The 19929-nt window shown below is 27.4% G+C and overlaps 2 protein-coding genes across 2 annotated transcripts; one reads left to right on the top strand and one right to left on the bottom strand.

The window, feature by feature from the left end:
- Positions 1-2698: 2698 nt before the first annotated feature.
- Positions 2699-11356, bottom strand: LOC113872806 (delta(14)-sterol reductase). Its single transcript, XM_027510634.1, has 13 exons — positions 11286-11356; positions 11077-11194; positions 10763-10833; positions 10533-10589; positions 9680-9771; positions 9001-9048; positions 7774-7894; positions 7640-7686; positions 4424-4505; positions 3573-3649; positions 3271-3390; positions 2959-3033; positions 2699-2852 (listed from the first exon to the last, which is right to left on the bottom strand). The coding sequence occupies exons 1-13, from the start codon at positions 11331-11333 to the stop codon at positions 2699-2701; spliced, it is 1110 nt and encodes a 369-aa protein (XP_027366435.1). The 5' UTR covers positions 11334-11356.
- A 1193-nt stretch (positions 11357-12549) lies between these two features.
- Positions 12550-16432, top strand: LOC113870889 (delta(14)-sterol reductase-like). Its single transcript, XM_027507416.1, has 8 exons — positions 12550-12739; positions 12828-12956; positions 13251-13322; positions 13495-13550; positions 14299-14390; positions 15022-15069; positions 16176-16295; positions 16381-16432. Exons 1-8 carry the CDS (start codon positions 12550-12552, stop codon positions 16430-16432), a joined length of 759 nt encoding a protein of 252 aa, XP_027363217.1.
- The last annotated feature ends 3497 nt before the right edge of the window (positions 16433-19929 follow it).

The following is a 19929-nucleotide window of genomic DNA, read 5'->3' as shown; positions in this document are numbered from 1 at the left end:
TGCGCGCCATTTTTGTACGCTTTAAATCATTAATTTATTAATTCTCTTAAAATCTATTTACTAAATTAGTTTTTGAAAAAAAAATAATTCATCCATAAATTAGTCTCTATTAAACCATTTCATTTGCTTTTTAAACATTTTTATATATATAAATATATCTTCAATAATTATATATAATTAATAATAAATTTATTCTCACAGTTTTAAAAAAAAATAATATTTGAACAATATTTATCCAATTTAATTTCTGTATGTTTCATTAAAAATATTTATTTAATTAAAATAATTATAAATAAATATTCATGGATAGAAGAGAATAAAATATAAGAAATAAATAATCAATCTATCAAAATTAATAAAAAAAAATTATACATCGTAAATTTATACCTTATTTTAGAAATATTTATACTATTTAATTGTTAAAATAGTGATTTATACATTATATATATATATATATATATATATATATATTTACTCATGAATAATGAATAAGTGTTTAGTTAATGTTAATTTTATAATAAATAAGGGTATTAAAAGATTAATAATTAATATATTTGAAAATAAATCTTTTTTTTTTAATGACTAGAAACGAAAATGCAGGTAAATTCTTATAAAAAAGTAAAAAGATCAAAGCGATTACTTTCAAATTAATATTTTTCCTCTAAAATTATACTTTAGGCCTTATACTTTCGCTTATATGTAATTTTAGTGTTCTTTTGGTCTTTTTATTTAGTTAATCATTTAAATTAATATTTCACTTTCAAAATTTATTCAATAATTAACAAAAATTTATCAAACTATGTAACATTTTATTAATTTATATAAATATGTGATATATATATATATGAAAAAAATTATTTTTATTATTTTTTTGTTGATTATTATATATGTAGTGTATATATATATGTACAAATAAGTTTGTAAAATAAATAACTTGTTAAAATCTTAAAAATTATACTTAATATTAATTTAATCTTTTTAAATATATGATATTAAATAAACTTATTTTGATATCATAAATCTTTTAATACTCAAATGGATAAATTTTTAAATGTTAAATTATTATTATTATTATTATTATTATTATTTTAAAATAATATACAATAATTCATTTAAACAATAAGTATATGGTTTCATTTAATTGTTTCATTATGTTGTACATTTATTTAAATGATTGAGATACTAAACAAAAAAGTGTTTAATAACGTGAAAGAGTATTCGGTATTCTTCTTAAATTGACAGTTATAATTATTTTAATATTTTAAAAATTAAAAAATATTTATATTTTTTTAAAATAAACCATTAATCACTACTATTTATTATATATATTTAATATATTATTAATTATATTATTACACGAAAATAGAATATCTTCTTAATCTTAAAGCACCATACAAGTATTTGTTGTGCAAAGACTCTGACTCGAGTATGAAATAGTTAATTTAAAAGCTTGGTATTTCACAAAAAGAAAGAAAAAATAATACTTTTTGTCAAGATATTGGTCGGTTTATGGGCCAAAAGGTTTAAAATCATTTTAGCCAAAGTATATGTCAAGATAATTTATTTATTCTAAACTATATTTTTAACGTTGTATAAGTTACTTAAAAACTATATGTTTAATTAATGTGTTATAAATAATATTTGCAATATTATAATAGTATATATAATAATTATTTGACATAACATTTAATACTTCATGTAAAGGGATATTTATTTTTTTATTATTAAAAAATTAAGTATCTCTTTTGCTGACATGGTGTTATAAATATATTATTTTAAGAATTTATTTTTTAATTAATAGTATAATTTGGTTCAGTATCCAAGTTCTAAATATACTGACTAAAAATTAGTATATAAAATATTTTATTTTATAAACAAATGCCTGTAAAATTTAACTATGGAAGAAATGGCATGACTTGAATTTGAGCTTTATTTTTTTAAATAATTAAGAATATCAATTTTCACTTATTTATAAAAAAACATCTATATCAATAACAAAATATATAATTTAAATTAATTTACACACGTAGCTTAATTTCATCGAAATCAATTCATACACAATTTTAATTCAAACCTACAGTTTAGAGAAAAACAACAAAATATAACTTTTAAGGACACCGAATAAAGTCAACCCTTGTTCTGCATTGACAATGTCTATGTCATATAATACATAATTTTGAGTTAATCAACCTGAAATTGAAGATAGGATTAACTACATTTTATAATTCGTTGAATTTCATTTCAAGTTTAAAACTTTTAACAATTTCTTATTTAACAAGAATTTTGTGGATTAAGACTGAACGTCAAAATTCATTCCAATAAAAATTGATAAAAGTCAAATAGTTTAAAGGGCATTTCAACATCCTATATGAAATGCGGAACTTAATACTATTTTGATTTGACAAGAGAAATGTTAACAGTACACTCTCCCAAACATAATTTTTTATGGCTAAAATTTATTAAAAATTAAAAATATATAAAAAAATATTAATTTAAAAATAAGACAGAGTTTAAGAATTTGTACTATATTTTATTTTTAAAAAAAAATTATTTTTAAAACAGAAATCAAATATACTCACCTACATAATTTTTGTAATTTTTAATAAATTTTAGTTAATAGTAAAAAGTTTATTACAAAAAGTGTGTTAGAAAGTATGCTAAAAGATTATTATTGATAATAAGCCTAGGAGCTCAAATGCTAATAAACATAAGGCAATATTCTCCATGGCACAAGTCTACGATACTCGGCCCATATCTCTCTATACTTCTCTGCACAACGTGCTTCATCCCTTCTCTCTCTCCAGATTAATAGAATAAGAAGATAAATTGGATAGAAGTATGGAAGTGGTGAACTGAAACAATGAATAAATTATAATAAATGTTTAGCATTGTTTTCGTAAGAAAAATCAATATCCAAACTCCATATCAACATAATCAAGCAAGGGTTGAAGAGATAACCTTATTCCACAAGGTAAGCTAAAGGAGAGAGCAAGAAGCAAGTCCCCCAAGTAATTACAGTGTCTAGCAACACCCCTTCAGCATAATAATAATAATAATAATCATGATGATGATAATGATAATGGCATTAAATACTAATTCTTGTAAGAAACTTGTCACGTATTGTGAGATGAAAAAAATAAACCACATGCATATGAAAATCCATATAAAATATGAATATCTTCATTCCTTTTACTTCATAACATCCGAAGATGGAAAGATACGAAGAACAAGGAAAAAAAGACATTGAAATGAAATGAAATGAAATCTTACCAATAACCAGAAGCAAGTAGCTTGCCTCCAATGACTATTGGAGGCTTACCCCATAAAGGGGCCTTAGGATTCTTTTTGAAAATGTGTTTTTGCTTGTTTGCTCCTCGGAATACCATGTATCTGCACAATTATATTCAACAAATTACAGTATAAGAGGCTTACTGACAGAACGTTTGTGATTTTTAGATTAATTTCAGTCTTCACAAAAACTACTTTCAAACTAATTTCATGAATTCATGTCACTTCAGGAGTGTATGTGGTGCACTATAAAATTCACTTTCACATATATATATGTAACTTACCCAATCAGGAAAACAAAGCAATTAGCAACAGCAGCAGCTGTAGTTAACTCCACCTTGTTCCTCAATAACCACCAGCCCTAACAGCAATTGCAGATTGTCAATACAAGCAGGATTTTAAAGCACATACATGCTTTTGTTGGTCAAATTTTATTCTTTGACCATGGCTTACACACACACAAATGGTAGGGATCCACTTACTTGAATTAAGTATTAACAAACTTATTTTATTCAATAACTTTTTGTAAACATTGAATTTCATCAATTTAACAATTAGATTGAAAGCTCTCATTAAGGATATAGTCTAAAAAATTTCATATAATTTAAAAATTAATATATATTTTATCAATCAACTTTATTTTCTTTCCAAAATATAACTAAATATTGACTACAAAATTACATATTTTTAAATGTTTAATTTATTTAAAATTTAATATGCATGATAATTAAGATAAAATTACATAATTCAATGATTATATTTGTTAGATTTATATTTCTAGAAAGTTATTAAGAGAAACAAGTATCAAAAACTTATTTCTAAAGTAAGTGATCCCTTCTCATAGATATACACACACAAGATATACAAAATGGATTCGGCATGTGGGGAACTTTCTTGCTAAATTAAGTGAAAAACATGCATGAGCAAGAGAGAAAGAGAGACTCTTCGAAAGTGATTTGAAAATTCCACTAGAGCTTAAATACTTTTGTAGATGAAACAAAATTCCATAAATAGATACGTTCAGTCTACAACAGTATGACTTGTGCACAAAACAAGTAGCATCTCTGTGACTATGCAAATAAATAGCAAGTTGGAATATCTTTATTTATCATCCAAGCTTAGTTATAATAAATACCTGTATGCTAAAAGTGAAAGGAATCCACACTAAATCTCCAAAAACCAACATGAAGCCCAGTCTCTCTGCAATTATGTCCCATCTGCAGAAGACAAAAAAGGATGAAAAGGTTAGAAAAGAGAATTAGATCATAAGTGAATGATTAAGTGGATATCTCAATCATGGTTTACTGAAAATATCAGGAGAAATGATGTTCTGTTAAACCTTTGTAGATTTTAAGATGAAAACCTGTGATGCAACATTGTTTATATTAATTTAAACGTATATATTGTTCTGAAATTAGATTTTCAAAAATAGTTGTATCCATTGTTTTGGACACAGTACTCATACCTGTACCTTTACAACTTAGATTTGACTATCTTCTTCCTTGAAGGGAATTTTAAAAATCATATGATCTGCCCAATAAACTTTTAATTCTGATCCATTCAAAACTGCACCTTATCCAACAGGAAATTGTGCACATGATGCATCTATTAATCCCCCTAATGCAGCTACAACATACAAATTCAATTATGTCAGTTTATCATCATAGGGGTTCTATGATGGATAGAATTAGGACTTGATATTTCTTCCCTTGCTGCAGAAAGATGTGGTAATGCATAGATTGTGGCTACAAACTAGACCATAGCCAATAAATAGGTATTTTACAGCCCAACAACATTAGAATGAGTGCCCCAACCTGCCCTATCACCATGTCACATACTTCTTCCCTATCCAGACACTTGCACCTCCAATGTACCCCCCAAAATATTTAAAAAGAAATGAAGGCCTGCCACTTTTAAGGTCAACTTTGTTAACAATATGTTTTTTAAACTGCTGTCAATTGTTATTGTTATTTTAGTTTATTATATTAGTATCATAATCAATAAGTAATTTTGATATTTTAAAAATAATTTAGTTTGTTATCAAATCTTTTAGTTACATAATTAATTTATATTTCTTTGACTTATTGTTATTATTGAATAAAAGTTAAGTTCTTTTTCCATTCATTCTTCTCATAATTCTGCCATTTTTTTTAATTTTATTTTACTTTTTTGCCATAAAACTAACAAAGTGGTATCAAAGAGCTATCTTCTTACGGACCTGTGAAAATAAATGTTGAATTAAATTTTTTACAAGATGCTCCTCATGTCTTTTATGGAAAAATTATGATCTTGAGGCTATCAAAATGGAGACTTACCTAGAGGCTTTAGATTTTTGGAAAGCTGTTGAAAAAGAATTTCTTCCTCTGCAGCACGATCTTACCATGGCCAAAATAAAAAGTGACAAGGAGAGGAAAATACAAAAGATAAAGGCAAAATCATGTCTTTTTCTTGGTATTTCAACAACTATCTTCACCGAAATCATGACCTTAAAATCAGCAAAGACAATTTGGAATTATCTTAAGAAAGAATATGCCGAGAATGAAAGAATTCAAGGCATACAAGTGTTGAATTTGATGAAAGAATTTGAACTCCAAAGAACAAAAAAGTTTGAGATAATCACAGTATACTCAGACAGATTGTTTGGCATAGCTAACAAGGTAAGATTACTATGTACTGAATTTCTAGATTCTAGAATTGTAGAAAAAATTCTTGTAACGGTGCCTGAAAGTGTAAGGTACAAGCACAAGAGCAAAAGCATGCAATGAGACAAGAAAGTGCTATTGAGGGAGCCTTCCATGTTACGCATCATGAAAGTGTAAGATACGACAAGAAAAAATCTTATCCTCCATGTCATCATTGTGAAAAAAATGGTCAATCTCTTTTCAAATGTTGAAAGAGACCTGATGAACAATGTAGTAAATACAACCAAATGAGACATAAAAAAAATATATGCAAAAATAAAAAGTAACACTAAGATAAAGAGGTTAAGATTGTTAATCAAGAGGAAGATCATTTATTTGGCAATACTTGACTCTCAGACTTTAGATCAAATGAAGGTTGGCTAATTGATAGTTATTGCACTAACAACACGACTAATAACAAGAAACTATTTAGAGATTTGATGCCGAGCAAAATCAAAATACATAATAGTGATTTCATCCCCGTCAAAGATAAAGGTACAATTGTAATAGCAAACTATTCAGACACGAAGTTAATTTATGATATTCTTTTAGTTCCAAAAATTGAACAAAATTTGTTAAGTGTTAGTCAACCGACTAAAAGAAAATTCAAAGTTATTTTTGAAGACAAACATTGTTCAATTAAAGATGAAGTTGATCAAGATATTTTCAAAATAAAAATGAAAAAAAATTACTCTGAATCTATTGAAGAAAGAACAAACAACTTTCTCATGTAAAAAAAAAAAATCATATTTCACCCTAATATCTTGAGTGCTGAAAGTAAATTTTCTAGTTTTATCCATAGTGCAAATAAAAGACATCTCAAGGTTGCAAAAAGAGTAGTAAAATATTTCAAAAACACTTGTAACTCAAGCATCAACTTCAAAGAGTGAAAAATTCAATTTGACATATTTCTCTAATAGTTATCAAAGTGACTCAATTAATTTTTATTTTTTTTCTGTGACAAAAGAAAAATTTATTTAATTTTAATTTGAAGCAGAAAGCAAACACAAGATTCCTATTAACAACAAATTCACCTTTTGTTAACAAATTTAAACTGCAGAAAGATAGAATTTACAGTTTAAAAAACAAAAAAAGTGTTAATAATATACTTTTGAAACTAATGTCAGTTATTTTTGTTATTTCAATTTATTAGATTAGTATCATAATCAATTAGTTTTAATATTTTAGGAATAATTTAGTTTGTTATCAAATCTTCCGATTACATAATTAGTTTGTTTCTTTGACTTATTATAAATGTATTATTGCTATTGAATAAAAGTTAAGTTCTTTCTCCATTCATTCTTCTCACAATTCTACACTTTTTTTTTCTTTATTTTATTTTACTTTTTTTCCATAAAACTAACAAACTTGATATTTTTGTTTATTTTAATTATTAAGTTAATTTTAAGACATCTTAATTGCGCACCCAATAATCTTGAATTAATGTGAAATTTTATAAGCATGATGCGGATGCTACACCCTTCCACCAAGTCAAAAGTAGATTTATTTAAATCTCATCATGTGGAAGTTTTTCATTGGTGTAAGAGTTTTAATTCACAATAACACAAATGGATGTCATTGTCATAAAACATAAAACAATGCATGCATCCCATGAAGAAATTTATAGGACCCAAACCCAATAGTCTTCTAGTGAAATATATGTAACTCACGTGGATGTCATGTACTCTTCATGTACAAAATAGTCCAGGACATATAGCTGGAGCAAGAAGGTAAAAATTCACAAATCAGACACAAAAAATAATACTTTTTAATAAACAACAAACAGGCAAGGTTCAGAGATTACTGCACAGAATAGCTGATAGAGAATCATTGACTTGCTCAGAGAACCATTTAGAATGCTCTTCATAAGAACTGATAGATTGATAAGTAGCCACCCCATCATTCCAGCTCTAACAAAGAAAAATCTGCAATTTGAAATTCCATTAATTGTATAGCAACATGCCAGATTAATTTTAGTCATTGTTCACTCCTCCTTAAATATGCTGATAATGTTTATATAATGTCATTTGAAAAAGTCAGTTCTGTGAACTATACATACAAACATCATCAAGAAAAACATTAGCTAATAGGCTAAGAAAATAAGGACAAGATACAATTCCTAAATTTGATCAAATGAAGCAATACGACACAAACATTAAAAGACAGAAATTTTAGAATTTGGACAGGACATCCGGGTGTGTGATGACACATAACCTTTAAAATAGTTATTCATGTGTTTAGAAACATTTGAAACTTGCTTGCCATCCCATTTATGGTGACACAGATATCCCAGCTTTTAAAAGTTAACCATAAAAGTTAATATAAGCATTTGTTATTGGACATCTGCACGGGTGACCTAACAGAACTAGGCATCTGTAGATAGTCTAACGTTCAAATTGAATAGACTATAATACCATGTTAAAAAACTTGGACCTAACTCATTCTCAAAAGCTAACTCATAGGAAGAGAATTATTTTAACTCTTAAAAGGAATATTTTGACTCTATTATTAGCCAATGTGAAACATCTTAATAGTTACCAATGATTGCTCTATAGAATGATTACTAGTATCAAGTAACCAAGAACCCAATTTGATTCCTTCAAATGCATAAACATGTTCACAACATTTTTATGACAACCCAGGTTGGATAGACATAGTGTTACACAAGTAGGATGTGAAAACATGTGACACACAGATATGTGATAAACCTTGCAGGGCAAGCACACAGACAATTTTTATAAGGGGAGAAAGAGAAAAATTTATAGATGATATAACAACCATAGTTTGATATTCAGAATAATCATGAGAACATTCCCAAAAGAGAAACACATTTTATTGGTAGAAGAGGGGGACAATAAACCATTCATTATAAGTTTATAAATCACAATTAACAGACAGTCATGTTAAATGAGAAGATACATATTGCATTGACAAGGCTGGTGGAAGACAATATTATTTTATTAAAGTTCAAAATTAATAAATAGTCTTCTTAAATGAGAATAAGCAAGAAAATAATGGACAGATCACATACTTGAGGTCAATACCCATGAACTGGGGATTTAGTTGTATCCCAAACCACCTATTTAAGTGAAATAGAAAACAAAAATCAACAAGATTAATCATAGAAAAGGAATTTCTTCAACATAGTAAGGTCAACAATATTGCCAATAATTACCAAAACCAGTACTTTGTTCCGAAACGGAGAACATGGCAAATGCAAATACACAGTACTTTGCCACTAAATGCAAGTAACACAGTTAGACATCAAACTTGCCCAATCTAGTTTGCCCAGATGGTTTGTAGCATTCAATCATCATGTCCATTACTTATTTGACACAACATCCATGTCATGCCACTTTGCATGCTATGCATCAGTATTTGTGCTTAAAAACAACGATTTTGATTTTATTGATATAAACCCTTGAAGAAAATAATTTTTTTCTATGGGGCCAAGAAAATGGAAGAATCAAGAAGCTTTTCGTGTTTAAATGGGGTGTTAAATGTGAACATTAAGGAGAAAATTAAGCTTGGAGAAAGAGGATGTGGATCATGGACTAACTCATTGCATGGGCAAGTTCTTTCTGCTATCTCTCTTTGGGATAGAGAGTTAACAAATAATATATGATACTTAGAACTTCCAAATTATGACCCCTTAATACTCTTAACTAAAACAACCATCAGTTAAAGTAATCTTAACACTTAGAACATACCAATCATGTATCAGGTTTCCACTGATATGAGGTTTTAGTGATGAACCTTTACTACGTGATTTGCAACCGGAAAAACAGAGTACCAGGGTCACCTGCCATTTATATGCATGAGATGAACCAAACCAACAACCAAAAGGGAAGATAATTATAATGATGTGGATGATTATAAGGATAACAAAGATCATAATCCAAATGAACCATGTTGTCAAAATAGCAAGAGAATAATCAAACAGCAGGAGATGATACTGGAGTCCAGAAATTGATCATATATATATATATATATATATATATATTATATTGTTAAATTTAAAATTGGACCAAATGGAATTCTTCAATAAAAGGGGTAAAGGAATGCCAAATAAAACTTCTTGAAATTAAAAAAAAAAAAATACATCACATGCTGACAGGATTTACTAAAACTTTGGTTTTTAACAAAGACCAATGACATGTCAGTCCATGTAGATGACACATATAATAGGATAAGACTGGATTGGTCGTTGATTAAGTAAAATGAGATATTTGCACATGTTTTCAAGTATAATATACTGGTAGGATTGAATCGAAAACTAATTCTTAAAAGTATAATGGTGTTTATAACTAAGTTCTTCAGTATTGGTTAAGCAATGACTTCTGCAACAACAAAATTGGTGCATGTAACTAATTGAACATGACAAACAAACAAGTTTGGCAAGTAACCACATAACACAAAAAATCTGCAGTGAGTCATGAAGAAAATGTTCATCAAGGGAAGAGTCATTAAATTACTGCGAATCCATGCTTAAGTAAACATGATCAGTATGTAAAATCAAATGTCATATTTGGCACTATAAATATTAATTCTACGCATACATACAAGAAAACTGAAGATAAAAGTTGTGCACAGCAGCTCAAGTCCTCTGTCTGATATAGCCTGCAAGAATTTCAACGAAAGTGCATTAAAAACTATGTTCTACACAACCCCAATCTTTATTCAAGAAACTGCTCTAGCCAATCTAGTTCCATCCTAGCTAACATTTCATGAGCTCACAAATGCATCTAAAAGAAATAGGTAAACATCCATAGATATATTCAATGAACACATACAGTAGGAGATACAAAACCCATCTTGGTACTGATCCCAAGAAGTGCAACCAACACAAGAAGCGAAAGCAAACCTGAAAGATGCCAGTAAAGTTAAATCTCCAACACAGTTTTATTTTACTTTCGCTGTAGTCAGCCTTTAAAACTAAATTTAAACATCTAAAAGTAGTAAACTTATATTAGTAAATAAATATTCATTAAGCTTTTGTATTTTCAATATAATACATTTTTTTCTAAAAAATTATTACTTTAGATATTTATACTTATATATATATATAAACAACATTGTAAGGAACAGGGTATATATTAGAAGTCACCATTGCAGCGATAGTGAAGACGAGTTGCATCGGGTAAAGGAACCCCAGGAACGAGTTTTCCAGGGAGAATGGATCCAGCAATGGCTAAGTAAGTGAAGAACCCGGCCAGTAATGCAACCTGACCCAGATTTTGAAAAGGAAAAAAATTGAAAATTTATTATTATTTTCACAGAATCAGAGAATTCATGAAGAGGGTGATGAGGACTAACGGAGTTGCAGGAGGGAGTAAGAGCGTGAAGGATAAAATCCAGATCCATGCGCAACTCTACCACTCTTGAGTGAGTGAAAAATGGTGACTTCAGTATCAAATGGTTGAGGTAGAGATTATTGAGTTTCAGATACTCTCACACTCCTTAGCACACTTTCAGTCGCCGCTGAAATTTGACAGAATAATGCCTCTAGACCCTAAATCTCCAGGTAACCGCTCTCAGAAATTACTTTTGGAGAGCGGTGAATCAGAACCGCTCTTCACATCGAACTTATGAGAGCGGTGAATCTGAACCGTCTCCGAACTCCCACTTTCGTTTTAATTTTTTTTTTATATAATAAAAAAAGTAATATGTAATATTTTATGTTTATATAATTATATATTGTCAAATTTAATAAAAGTTTGAGATTGTTTTAAATAATAAAATAAAAATTATTATTTGAATTATATTTTTATTTTATATTATGTAAAAATAAATATTTATATTATGTTAATTTGTGTGAAATAATAATTATATATTTCTATTATGTGAAATAATAAAGAATATTATATTGAATATGTAAAACTGTGTTATGAATTTTTAATATTAATATGAAAATATTATTTTACGTTGAGGTGCAGAATTTGTATTTCAAAAAAATGAGAGCGTCCGCTTTTAGAAGTTAACTAATGAGAGCGGTTCCCAGATAACCGCTCTCGGAAGTTAAATTTGGAGAGCGGTTCCCAAATAACTGCTCTTGGAAGTTAAATTTGGACCGCTCTCATCAGTTTGACATACGCATTCTACACATCAACGTAAAAGGGTCTGGTTTGGTAAATATTAGGATAAGTCTATTTCAGTATTTTTATTTATTTTTTATATTATTTTCGTAAAAAAGTTCAGTATCTATGATGAAGTATATTTTTAAAAAATTAAAAATTAAATACTTTTCATTTCTGTCATGACAAAACTTATGCCAACATGGCAAATTCATAACAGACAAATAAATAGTTTGAAAAAACTAATAAATAAAGAACTAGTTTTTTAATTTATATTATTTAAATAAATAAACCTCAATTGTGTGACAGTAGTAAATAAATAAATAATAAAAAAAATTAAAAGAAGAATTTTTGTAAGATCTTGTTAAAAAATTAAGGAATTTAAAATTTATTTAAATTAAAATAATAATAATAATAATAATAAATACTTGAAGAAGACAAAGAAATGTGAAATGAAAATTTTAATTTTTAAAAAGGATTTAAATTTTGAGATTCAGGATCTAGAGATGCATTATTCTGTCAAATTTCAGCGGCTGAGTGTGCTAAGGAGTGTGACAGAACATCTGAAACTCAATAATCTCTACCTCAACCATTTGATACTTAAGTCACCATTTTTCACTCACTCGAGAGTGGTAGAGTTGTGCATGGATCTGGATTTTATCCTTCACGCTCTTACTTCGTCCTGCAACTCCGTTAGTCCTCACCCACCCTCTTCATGAATTCTCTGATTCTGTGAAAAAAATAATAAATTTTCAATTTTTTTCCTTTTCAAAATCTGGGTCAGGTTGCATTACTGGCGGGGGGGGGGGGTTCTTCACTTACTTAGCCGTTGGTGGATCCATTCTCCCTGGAAAACTTGTTACTAGTGTTCCTTTACCCGATGCAACTCGTCTTCACTATCGCTGCAATGGTCACTTCTAATATATACCTTGTTCCTTACAATGTTATTCTTATATATATATATATATATATATATATATATATATATATATATAATGGATTGTATTAAACTCATTCTTAGAGCTGAGTATGAGTATAAATATATGAAAAAAATGTATTATATTGAAAATACAGAAGTTTACTAAATATTTATTTACTAATATAAATCTACTGCTTTTAGATGTTTAAATTTAGTTCTAAAGGCTGACTACAGCAAAATTAAAATAAAACCGTGTTAGAGATTTAACTTTACTGGCATATTTCAGGTTTGCTTTGCTTCTTATGTTGGTTGCACTTCTTGGGATCAGTACCAAGATGGGTTTTGTATCTCCTACTGTATGTGTTCATTGAATATATCTATGGATGTTTACCTATTTCTTTTAGATGCATTTGTGTGAGCTCATGAAATGTTAGCTAGGATGGAACTAGATTGGCCAGAGCAGATTCTTGAATAAAGATTGGGGTTGTGGAGAACATAGTTTTTAATGCACTTTCGTTGAAATTCTTGCAAGCTATATCAGACAGAGGACTTGAGCTGCTGTCCACAACTTTTATCTTCAGTTTTCTTGTATGTATGCGTAGAGTTAATATTTAGAGTGCCAAATATGACATTTGATTTTACATACTGATCACGTTTACTTAAGCATGGATTCCCAGTAATTTAATGACCCTTCCCTTGATGAACATTTTCTTCATGACTCACTGCAGATTTTTTGTGTTATGTGGTTACTTGCCAAACTTGTTTGTTTGTCATGTTCAATTAGTTACATGCACCAATTTTGTTGTTGCAGAAGTCATTGCTTAACCAATACTGAAGAACTTAGTTATAAACACCATTACACTTTTAAGAATTAGTTTTTGATTCAATCCTACCAGTATATTATACTTGAAAACATGTGCAAATATCTCATTTTACTTAATCAACGACCAATCCAGTCTTATCCTATTATATGGGTCATCTACATGGACTGACATGTCATTGGTCTTTGTTAAAAACCAAAGTTTTAGTAAATCCTGTCAGCATGTGATGTATTTTTTTTTTAAAATTCAAGAAGTTTTATTTGGCATTCCTTTACCCCTTTTATTGAAGAATTCCATTTGGTCCAATTTTAAATTTAAGAACATATATATATATATATATATGATCAATTTCTGGACGCTAGTATCATCTCCTGCTGTTTGATTATTCTCTTGCTATTTTGACAACATGGTTCATTTGGATTATGATCTTTGTTATCCTTATAATCATCCACATCATTATAATTATCTTCCCTTTCGGTTGTTGGTTTTGTTCATCGCATGCATTTAAATGGCAGGTGACCCTGGTACTGTGTTTTTCCAGTTGCAAATCACGTAGTAAAGGTTCATCACTAAAACCTCATATCAGTGGAAACCTGATACATGATTGGTATGTTCTAAGTGTTAAGATTACTTTAACTGATGGTTGTTTTAGTTAAGAGTATTAAGGGGCCATAATTTAGATGTTCTAAGTATCATATATTATTTGTTAACTCCCTATCCCAAAGAGAGATAGTAGAAAGAACTTGTCCATGCAATGAGTTAGTCCATGATCCACATCCTCTTTCTCCAAGCTTAATATTCTCCTTAATGTTCACACTTAACACCCCATTTAAACACGAAAAGCTTATTGATTCTTCCATTTTCTTGGCCCCATGGAAAAAAATTATTTTCTTCAAGGGTTTATATCAATAAAATCAAAATCGTTGTTTTCAAGCACAAATACTGATGCATAGCATGCAAAGTGGCATGACATGGATGGTGTGTCAAATAAGTAATGGACATGATGATTGAATGCTACAAACCATCTGGGCAAACTAGATTGGGCAAGTTTGATGTCTAAATGTGTTACTTGCATTTAGTGGCAAAGTACTGTGTATTTGCATTTGCCATGTTCTGCGTATCGGAACAAAGTACTGGTTTTGGCAATTATTGGCAATATGGTTGACCTTACTACCTTGATGAAATTCCTTTTCTATGATTAATCTTGTTGATTTTTGTTTTCTATTTCACTTAAATAGGTGGTTTGGAATACAACTAAATCCCCAGTTCATGGGTATTGACCTCAAGTATGTGATCTGTCCATTATTTTCTCGCTTATTCTCATTTAAGAAGACTATTTATTAATTTTGAGCTTTAATAAAATAATATTGTCTTCCACCAGCCTTGTCAATGAAATATGTCTCTTCTCATTTAACATGACTGTCTGTTAATTGTGATTTATAAACTTATAATAAATGGTTTATTGTCCCCCTCTTCTGCCAATAAAATGTGTTTCTCTTTTGGGAATGTTCTCATGATTATTTTGAATACCAAACTGTGGTTGTTATATCATCTATAAATTTTTCTCTTCCTCCCCTTATAAAAATTGTCTGTGTGCTTGCCCTGCAAGGTTTATCACATATCTGTATGTCACATGTTTTCACATCCTACTTGTGTAACACTATGTCCATCCAACCTGGGTTGTCATAAAAATGTTGTGAACATGTTTATGCATTTGAAGGAATCAAATTGGGTTCTTGGTTACTTGATACTAGTAATCATTCTATAGAGCAATTATTGGTAACTATTAAGATGTTTCACATTGGCTAATAATAGAGTCAAAATATTCCTTTTAAGAGTTAAAATAATCCTCTTCTTATGAGGTAACTTTTGAGAATGAGTTAGGTTCAAGTTTCTTAACATGGTATTATAGTCTATTCAATTTGAACGTTGGACTATCTACAGATGCTTAGTTCTGTTAGGTCATCCATGCAAATGTCCAATAACAAATGCTTATATTGACTTTTATGGTTAACTTTTAAAAGCTAGGATATCTGTGTCACCATAAATGGGATGGCAAGCAAGTTTCAAGTGTTTCTAAACACATGAATAACAATTTTAAAGGTTATGTGTCATCACACACCCGGATGTCCTGTCCAAATTCTAAAATTTCTGTCTTTTAATGTTTGTGTCATGTTGCTTCATTTGATCAAATTTAGAGATTGTATCTTGTCCTTATTTTCTTAGCCTATTAGCTAATGTTTTTCTTGATGATGTTTGTATGTATAGTTCTCAGAACCGACTTTTTCAAATGACATTATATAAACATTATCAGCATATTTAAGGAGGAGTGAACAATGACTAAAATTAATCTGGCATGTTGCTATACAATTAATGGAATTTCAAATTGTAGATTTTTCTTTGTTAGAGCTGGAATGATGGGGTGGCTACTTATTAATCTATCAGTTCTTATGAAGAGCATTCTAAATGGTTCTCTGAGCAAGTCAATGATTCTCTATCAGCTATTTTGTGTAGTAATCTCTGAACCTTGCCTGTTTGTTGTTTATTAAAAAGTATTATTTTGTGTCTGATTTGTGAATTTTTACCTTCTTGCTCCAACTATATGTCCTGGACTATTTTGTACATGACGAGTACATGACATCCACGTGAGTTACATATATTTCACTAGAAGACTATTGGGTTTGGGTCCTATAAATTTCTTCATGGGATGCATGCGCTGTTTTATGTTTTATGTTTTATGACAATGACATCCATTTGTGTTATTGTAAATTAAAACTCTTACACCAATGAAAAACTTCCACATGATGAGATTTAAATAAATCTACTTTTGACTTGGTGGAAGGGTGTAGCATCAGCATCATGCTTATAAAATTTCACATTAATTCAAGATTATTGGATGTGCAATTAATGAAAACATTATTTTGAATAAGTATTTGAATTTACATATTCAAATAATATTCTTTATTATTTCACATAATATAAATATATAATTATTATTTCACACAAATTAACATAATATAAATATTTATTTTCATATAATATAAAAATAAAAATATAATTTAAATAATAAATTTTATTTTATTATTTAAAATAATTTTTTTATTATTAAATTTAACAATATATAATTATATAAACATAAAATATTACATAATACTTTTTTATTATATAAAAATAAAAAAAATTAAAATGAAAAAAATTAAAATTATATCTAAAATTCGGTTGCTCCAAAACTGAATTCTATCAACAAATGTATCTTAGAAACATAAATTAGAATATCAGAATTCGGTCCCTAGAGACACGAATTCTGTATCTCAACGATAAAAAAGTCTAATTAAGTAAATATTTATAAGATAAGTTAATTTCAGTATTTTTATTTATTTTTTTATATTATTTTCGTAAAAAGTCTAGATACTACAAAATCAATAAAATACATTACATGTTAATCATAAAAAAAAAATTAAAATGAACAAGTGTAAAGTTTATCGTATCAACAGGTGACAACGCATGACATACATACTGTTTATGGCAAAATTAAATTTCATCGTACCTTTCTAAAAACTAATAGTTTGCTAACACATGTAAGTAAACATTTCGTATCCTTTCTTCTCCTTTTTTTTTTTAAATTTTCATCTTCTTCTTCCTTTGACGTCCGTCTCCCTTCTAATTTTTTCTCTCAACATTGTGTATGGTGTGCAAATTTTGTGGCTGGAATTTCTCAATTTTTAGACTTTATTGGAGGTATTAATCTTGTTATATGTTTTTATATATTATTTTATATTTTATTTATTATTTAAAAATTGTGAAAAATGAAAAAATTTAATTTTATAAATTTTATAATTTAATGTAGGTAATTACATGGTGGTGAGTAATGAAACAATATAGGTGAAAGTTAATAAAGATTAGTAAATTTTTTTTTGTTATTTTTAAATATTTTTACATTAAATTGTGTTTAGATTAACATGGTTAAAAAAATTAAGTTGTAGTATACTTGACTAAAATTTAATTTTGTAATTAGATGTTAGACAAAAAAAATTAATTTAATGATATTTTTTAATTGAGGCAAGATCTTCTTTCATCGATATGAGTATAAAAGTTCTTACACTTAATCTGAGCCTTTTATTTAACTTAAATCTAATGGGTTATAATTTATTACTTTATTTACTGTTAGATTTAAGTTAAATGAAAAACTCAGATTAAGTGTAAAAATTTTTAGACTTACAATAATGTAAGAAAATTCTTTATCTTTTTAATTATATATTTGCATAATATTATCAATATGATGTCATATATTATATTTTTTATATATTTGTAAAAATAGAGAATAATACAAAAATAGTTAACTAAAAAAATTCTATAATAATAATGAGCTATATTTATTTAATTGTAATAAATATTTTTAATCCATTTATTATTTATTTAAGTATGGTTTAGTAATTGTAAATTTTATACTTTAGTAATAATATAAAAATTAATTTTATTTAATTAAGAAGTAATAATAATTTGTATGCAGTTCGTGCATATATAATTTATAAATTTTACCATTTTAATATATAATAATAACAATTCCATTCATTTTCTATTTAAAAAAGTATTTAATATTTATTTTTTTAATATAAAAAATAAAAAAATTAATAATCATTCACTGATTAATTAAACTATCTAATTGAAAATAAAATGACAATAACTAAATTCATACTTTTAAATTAAATTAATAACAAATTATTAAATAAATCAACTAAAACTAATTTGGTAACACTCTAAAACTTATTTTGAATCAAATGGGAAATGACAATGATGATATATATAGTGTAAGAGTTTGGACAAAAGTATATACTTGAAAGTTTTGTCATATTATCCATGTATTCAGTTAAAATCGTATCACATATCAACTCTTTACAAGTTATGTAATTTTTACAATAAAATTTACTTAAATCATGACATTTGTCATTTGAAAGTTTTATATTGTTCATGGTAAAATTAGCTTCTAATTTTGTCAAACATATTACAAAATTATATAGATGTTGACACATGGCAATATCATAATTATTTCGTGCTTCTAATAACAAAATTTATTTAAAAAAAATAAAAATTTAATATTTTTTTACTTCCATTGTAGTAAAATTATTATCACATATACAAATTTATCTTAATAATTTTTTTTAAAATAATATAAATTAAAAATTTAATTTTTAATTTATATTATTTAAATAAAAAAACCTAAAATTGATGCAAACAATGATGTGTTGTGGGATATTTTAAAATATTAACTTAAATTTTTTTAATTTATTATCTAAATTTTAAAAATATGAAAAATATGATATTAGTAATGATATATCTTTATTTGTATTATATTTTAGTTAAATAATATAAATTAAATCATATAAAATAGAATTAAACAATGAAACAAGTATTAATAAAAGCATAGATTAATTGATAAAAAATAATCATTTAGTTTAACTTGTAATTCCATGTTCCAGTCACAAATGATAAGATCTAAGGTGTGTTGAGATTGGGATTTAAGGAGACATAAAGAATCTATCCTAAATGTATTAAAGATAATTTTATGTTAAAAGGCTTATTATTATTTTTATTCTTTCATTAATACTTTTAGAGTTATCTAATTATTATTGTTAGATAATTATTTTATTTAAAATTTAAAAGTTAATATCATCTACCCAGTTGCCTCTCTTTTCCAAACCAATATTCCTGTTCCATATGGACCCATGCGAAAAACCCAACGAAAAAAAAAAAAAAAGTGTAAAATCATACTCGCCACGGGGAAGGTTTCATGCCCATTCCCAAATCGTACCTAAGAGGGATCAAAATTATACCTACGTTTAACTGAAAGTTCAAGCTTTGAAAAAAAAATAGTAATGTACATAAAAACTAGTTTATTTACGTGAGTCAACGCTTAAAAGACTATCATCTTTCTATATTTCAAGAGATTGACGAAAATTTGACTTGGGTTTAGAGAGGGTTTTCGCATTATTAATGGAACACAAAAATAGAGGTTATAATTACCCTTCTCAAGATTCAGAAAAAGGACTGATTTGGTTGGTTTATGCTTCTGTTGCCAAAATAAGCCTGTATATGGTGCCAATTAGGCCCTAGCAATAGAAAATGAAAAGAAAAGAAAATTAGAAACA

This window comes from Abrus precatorius, unplaced genomic scaffold (assembly GCF_003935025.1).
Source record: "Abrus precatorius isolate BTA unplaced genomic scaffold, Abrus_2018 Scaffold7, whole genome shotgun sequence".
NCBI classification, from domain to species: domain Eukaryota; kingdom Viridiplantae; phylum Streptophyta; class Magnoliopsida; order Fabales; family Fabaceae; genus Abrus; species Abrus precatorius.
The sequence above is the reverse complement of the archived record's forward strand: the minus strand, read 5'-3'. Positions and strand labels throughout refer to the sequence as shown.

Coding starts and splice junctions, on each gene's coding strand:
- LOC113872806 (XM_027510634.1), bottom strand. CDS start 11,333: ATGGATCTGGATTTTATCCTTCACGCTCTTACTCCCTCCTGCAACTCC. Junction 11,195..11,285: donor TTACTCCCTCCTGCAACTCC/GTTAGTCCTCAT, acceptor AATCTGGGTCAG/GTTGCATTACTGGCCGGGTT. Junction 10,590..10,762: donor TGGGTTTTGTATCTCCTACT/GTATGTGTTCAT, acceptor AAATTCTTGCAG/GCTATATCAGACAGAGGACT.
- LOC113870889 (XM_027507416.1), top strand. CDS start 12,550: ATGCATTATTCTGTCAAATTTCAGCGGCTGAGTGTGCTAAGGAGTGTG. Junction 12,740..12,827: donor TTCGTCCTGCAACTCCGTTA/GTCCTCACCCAC, acceptor AATCTGGGTCAG/GTTGCATTACTGGCGGGGGG. Junction 13,323..13,494: donor TTTTGTATCTCCTACTGTAT/GTGTTCATTGAA, acceptor AATTCTTGCAAG/CTATATCAGACAGAGGACTT.